Source organism: Morone saxatilis, unplaced genomic scaffold, assembly GCF_004916995.1.
Source record: "Morone saxatilis isolate NCDOM2014 unplaced genomic scaffold, NCSU_SB_2.0 Contig15, whole genome shotgun sequence".
NCBI lineage: Eukaryota > Metazoa > Chordata > Actinopteri > Moronidae > Morone > Morone saxatilis.
The window spans coordinates 922991-928846 of NW_023339707.1; the positions used below are offsets into that span (position 1 = coordinate 922991).

General features: G+C 41.5%; 1 protein-coding gene across 1 annotated transcript in view; it reads left to right on the plus strand.

Annotated features, from left to right (window-relative positions):
* The window catches only part of tm9sf4 (transmembrane 9 superfamily protein member 4), a 25933-nt gene that overhangs the window by 804 nt on the left and 19273 nt on the right, over positions 1-5856 (plus strand). Inside the window, exons 2-7 of the mRNA XM_035657438.1 lie at positions 2151-2261; positions 3402-3501; positions 3643-3799; positions 3957-4101; positions 4611-4734; positions 5427-5573. Of these exons, the coding sequence (XP_035513331.1) occupies positions 2151-2261; positions 3402-3501; positions 3643-3799; positions 3957-4101; positions 4611-4734; positions 5427-5573 (784 nt within the window). The remainder of the gene's footprint in view (positions 1-2150; positions 2262-3401; positions 3502-3642; positions 3800-3956; positions 4102-4610; positions 4735-5426; positions 5574-5856) is intronic.

Here is a 5856-nt window from a genome sequence, read left to right on the forward strand (position 1 = left end):
AACAACCAATCAGAGCTGAAAAAAATATTTTCATAAAAATTACCTACTACAGCTTCAAAGACCCAATAATAACAGTAAATCAACAAGTAAACCATACAAATAAGAGACACCCATGGCAGAAACTACAGCCTTAATTGACACTGTTAGGTCAGGCAGGTCTGTATCAGCTTTACATATCAGGACACTCCAGTTTTTCCCCAGCATTCATCTTCACTGTCTCAACTGTATAAGCTCTGTCAAGTTGCATGAGGAATGTGACAGAACAGCAGTTCGGGATTGTGTCAGGTGCAGGGTTAGGTTCAGGCATGACGAGTGAGATGTCAGGCCAGGAATATTGGGGCTCGTCACAGATTTTGGTGTAAGACCTGTTCTGCCACAAATTTGGGTGGCTGTGGCTGCGTAGAAGGGGTCAAAGTTTGATACCGAGTATGATCTGCCCTGGCCTGCAAATTTTGTTCTCCACATGTAGGAAAACCTGTTTGTTTGGTACACAGAGCCCAAGCAATGTCTTATAGAGTAGAGTTATTTTAATATTATTATGATTTACATTTTCCCCCAACATATCGTGCAGCCTTTCTCCAGTCTAAGTGTCCTTGAGTAAGACACTGAACCCCAGGTTTCTCCCCATAGCCAGGCCAGTGCCCTGTATGGTAGGTCGCTGCCATTGGTGTGTGTGTGAAATGGTGAATGACAGATACATTGTAAAGTGATTTGAATCAAAGCGCTGTATTCATGCAGTCTATTTACGTGAGAGAGATTTCTCACTAAAATAAGTTATGGCTGATGAGTCAGGTGTATGCCACATGCACAGTTCACTGCCGCTGCGTATTTAGTATTTAGGTTTGATAGATCTGAATATTTTCTTGCACAAGTAGATGTGAGGTTTGTGAGTACGTAGTGTTTTAGGATGAGTTTTATAAATGAGGCCTCTGGTCATTACTGTCAAGCTGTCTTGCTGGAATAATGCATGTTAAATAATCTCTGAATAAATCAGTTCTCATGCTGAATGTAGCCACTTTCTCAGAAGGCATGTGGAGAACTGTGTGCTTCAGAATGTTGCTTTGACTGGGGTGATGTAGTTATTTTCAGGGTTCCCGTGTGTCCTGGAAAACATGGACAACCTAAACATTTGAAGAGTAGTTTTCAAGTCATGGAAACAGCTGAAAATGGATTCAAATGACTAAATATCCTGGAAATAATCTATGTTGTCCTGGAAAATATAGAATCAGAATAATTGAAAATTCTGAATCAGGGTGTGAACTTTGTGTGAAACTCGACTGTTGGAAGTATAATCTGCGCATTATGACACTACAGGGTGTTTTCTGGAGCCACAAGCCCAAAGGAAAAATCCTCCTGTTAATAAATACACACACAGCGATGTTAATTGTACATTCTGATGAATGAATTTTATGTAAAATAAAATAAATTCTACTTAATTTGAACTTATTTATGGGCTGTGACGAAAGTCATGTTATGTTACAAATGCGGAAGAAATTGTGAATTAATCTAATTAAAGCGGAGTGTCTCATAACAGTGGCCACCTACCTGTTATGAACCTGAGAGTACTGAATAATAGACCTACTGATTAATGATACGACTGTTTGTGAGCAGCTGCTCTCCTATATTGTCATTTAAAAAATCATAATAAATAGTGGAAACCCTTTTTTTTTATTGACTTGAATAGATCCCCTCCATCACTGTACTAATATATTACTATGACATAGTATTTTTATTTGCTAGGCAGAGTACATTCAATATGTTGAAGCCCTGATTATGTTTCTGGGTAAACGTGGCTATTTACTGAAGTGTTTAGGTTCAGTGTTGGAGCAGGGCCAGGCGTCCTTTACTGTATAATCCATTTGGATGTGACAAAGCTTTGACATGTTTGAGTTACATCATGAAAGAGAATTGTTAAGAAGTAGTCTCAAGTTTGTTCTGCCTGAAGGCATTTCTTGCAAGAGATATGTGAGCACACAGCAACTGTCCTTCTCTGTCCGTCATAACCTGAAGCTCAGCACAGTCTGCAGCTCTGTCACTAATTCCCAGTGTTTGTCTCTTGTGGCTTAATGTGGCATGGTGAGATTAGATCAGGTCTCATATATACCTGTTCCATACTGTTTGTGGCGTAAGATATTTGGCCTGTGTTGCAGGAGACATGGTGGGCCTTGCTGCTGTTGTCCTTGTTGCCTGTGGTCTGGCCCTTCTATGTTCCCGGAGTCGCTCCCCGGGACTTCCATGAGGGTGATACAGTAGACATTAAGGTAAGACAGAAATTCATTAGATCCTGTGTAAATTTGAAAAACGATGATAAAAATGTACATCAACAACCATTTCTCCCCAGTAAGTAAGACACCTGACGTCCAAACCACCAACTTTATGCATTATAATAGCACAACTGTCAGGACTGAGCCTCTCCCAGGGCACCGCCGTGGCTCACCTTGTGGAGAGTGTGCATGTACAGAGGCTGAGGGCTGCGGCCCCTTGCTGCAAGTCACTCTACTGCTGCTACTATCTAATATCTGCAATAAAGGCCCAAAAAAGAATCTTTTAAAAACAAAAGTCTGGGCCTCTCCAAGGGGCTGTCCACAGCGCTCTCTGGGAATATCTAGGCTTAACAAACAGATTAACTGTTCCAAAAGTGTTCTTTATTTTTATTTAACACCAGAAAAACAAGTAACCCTCCTTTACTTCTACTACTACTACTACTCAATGTATCCTGCACATTTTAGGGAATTCTAACAAAATGTGTAGGTCCATACAGTCTTTTTTTAGCCTACTGTTTGGTTGCACGGTATAGAAAATGGAGTTCACAGTTCCTGGATATATTCTGTTTTGACTTGCTTCGAGCACTGATCGGTGCAAAAGTGTTTGTCTGCGTGCTCTGCATCATTCTGTATTTGAGACAGAGTGAAAGGGGGCACAGAAGGTGGACTATTGAATGTGATGTTTCTGTAAGTTTTTTTAATAACTTACTCTGAACATTGCTTTATCGCTTGACCTGCCCATGCCCTTAATATTTTCTAGTAAGTGAACCCGCCCAGCCTGCACATTGTGGGTCGAGCTACACATCAATCCACAAGTGTTAGGATAGTGAAATGTTGCTGTATGAATTTCAACACTTGATACTCTCCCCTTTGGTTCCAATTTCTGCTTGACAGTTCCCATGATCAGCTCACATATTTACTAGTAGTTTGAATTCAGGTTAAAATCTGATATCTGTGGTCTACTTTGTTTTCACACCAAAAACAAAGCACAACAGAGTCCGATAGGTGGAACTGGTCCGTACCGGGATGACCTGAAGAGATGGGTCTCAGTCCAGAGTTAAACCTTGGACTTATTTGTTTGGGGTGTAGGGCTCACATAATTTCAGTTATTTACAGTATTTAGTATTTGTTTTTCAGGCAGTGAAGCTGACCAGCTCCCGTACCCAGCTTCCTTATGAATACTACTCCCTGCCTTACTGTAAGCCCGAATCTGTTTTCTACAAGGGAGAGAACCTGGGTAAGTGCTGCTGAGTTTGTCTGAATTTATTTGATGTCATCCAATTTCATGAAAAGCAATGCTATCTTACAGTTTGCTTTTTTTAAAATACAAATTTGGTCTGTTTTTATGTAAACTTTATTTTATTGTTCTTCTTTGTAGGTGAGGTGTTACGTGGCGACCGCATTGTGAATACCCGCTACAATGTTGAGATGAACAAGGACAAGAAATGCGAGACGGTGTGTGACAAGAAAAAGCTCAGTGTAGAAGAAAGCAAGCTGGTTGCTGAGCGAATCCAGGAGGAATATTACGTTCACCTGTGAGCAGCCCTTCCTTACTGTTTTGCCAAAGATACATTTTATAGTTGTAGTTGGAAGATAATTTGTCTTTGTCTATTCATTAACCTCTCTTGCATTTAGATTTTTTTTAAATGTTCAAAATGCAAAATTAATTGAACACCTCCCTTTGTCTCTCAGTATTGCAGACAACCTGCCAGTTGCCACCAGGTTAGAGTTTTACCCCAACAGAGAGGCAGGAGGGGAGGAGGAGCAGAAGAAGGACGTGGTGAAAGATATCCAGTTTGAACATGGCTACAGACTGGGCTTTGTCGACAGCAACAAGGTACATGTTGTAAATGTCTGTCCTGAAGCAAGGTGGTCAGTAGACTTTAGTTATATAATACTATTTTGCACTTTCTCTTTGCATTATTTTGCCTTTAGTGATCAGCTTTTTATGAGAGATGGAGTCCTACATGAACACTACATTTTCTACTAAAAACTAAAAGATTTTTGCTCTCATGTCTGCCATGTTTTTTGTGTACCAGTCAGGTTTTTGGCAATATTTGAATCAAAATCTGATGAAAGTTATAGGGTTGTTATCTTTGTTGCCAGTTGAAACAGCACCCACACCTGAGATCTGATTTTATTAAATATATTACTGAAAGCGTTTTTCAGCCATAAAACAATGAGTGCACGTAACCAGCACAACAGGATGCACCAGCAGTACTAGAAATAAGTCCTTTTTGGATGATATGCACATTTATATTTAAGGAAGACTAAAATGAAAAGTCTGATTGTATTTTTGAAGGGTGCTAATTCCTGTCATGCCCTTTCTCTTTTTTTCTCTCACAGTTTTATCTGCACAACCATCTGTCCTTCATCCTGTACTTCCACAGGGAGAAGCTGGAGGAGGGGGACGTTCACAACTACAGGGTGGTGCGATTTGAGGTCATACCCCAGAGTGTTAAAGTAGATGGTAGGTGTCAACACACTAGCTTTAGGTTGTGAATTGTTTCTGATCCATGGTGACTAAAAGTATTAGTAGTAAAAGCAAGGAGGACACATGGGATTAAAGTTTTCTATCGGTGCGACAGATTTCTGTCAACTAGGGCACATAACCCCGGCCCCCTCAGCCTAGCGAGCCTGAAGGTACTGGCAGCAGAGCGGAGAGAAAGTGATACAGTTCAACCATTAGTCAGATTTATTTATTCAGGCTGGTCACCGGATTGGCCACTGCGTGCATCGGGTTGCGTTTCTCCAAAAATGTATTCTGTTTGAGAACTTCTCCGCTGCAGGTCGCTCCTCCCGCAACACACCACCCCCATTCAAAATGAATGGGAAGGGTCTGATTTGGTCTGAATCCGCCCTTAGCGATTTAGCTACTTGTTCAGAGATGTTATATTCATTCCCATGCATGCTGTACAGCTCTTCTCCTTCTCTCCCTCCTGAGCTGAAACTCTCTCTTACTCTTTCTCTCCAGGTCTAGAATTAAGATGTTCCTATAGCTTGTAAATACAATTTAAAATAGTTTGTTTGATCTTCTCCATCCCTTTTTAGAAAATATTCAACGTCCGTGTAGTGAGTTGATGATTATTTGGCTAAAGATTTCTCTGTCTACCTTTACCAGGAAAATCAAAAAATCCTATAATACTCTGTATTTATTGTCAGATCTGAAGGCTGGGGAAAAAGGGACTTGCACGCTGCCTGAGGCTAGTGGCTCTGCCCCCCAGGAGATTGATCCGACCAAGGAGAACGAGGTCCTCTTCACCTACTCTGTCCACTGGGAGGTCAGTGACTGCTGCGTGGATTCTCAGTGACTTGATACATCTTGTAACCAGGCATCACACTACTCTGTGACCCTGAATATATTCCTAAAACCACCCGAATCGATGTACTTAACTATGCATTAGTCATCATCATCATCATCATCTTCATCCGCTTATCCGGGATCGGGTCGCGGGGGTAGCAGGTCCAGCAGAGGACCCCAAACTTCCCTTTCCCTGACCGCATGGGCCAACTCTGACTGGGGGATCCCGAGGTGTTCCCAGGCCAGTGTGGAGATATAATCTCTCCACCTGGTCCTCGGTCTGCCCTGTGG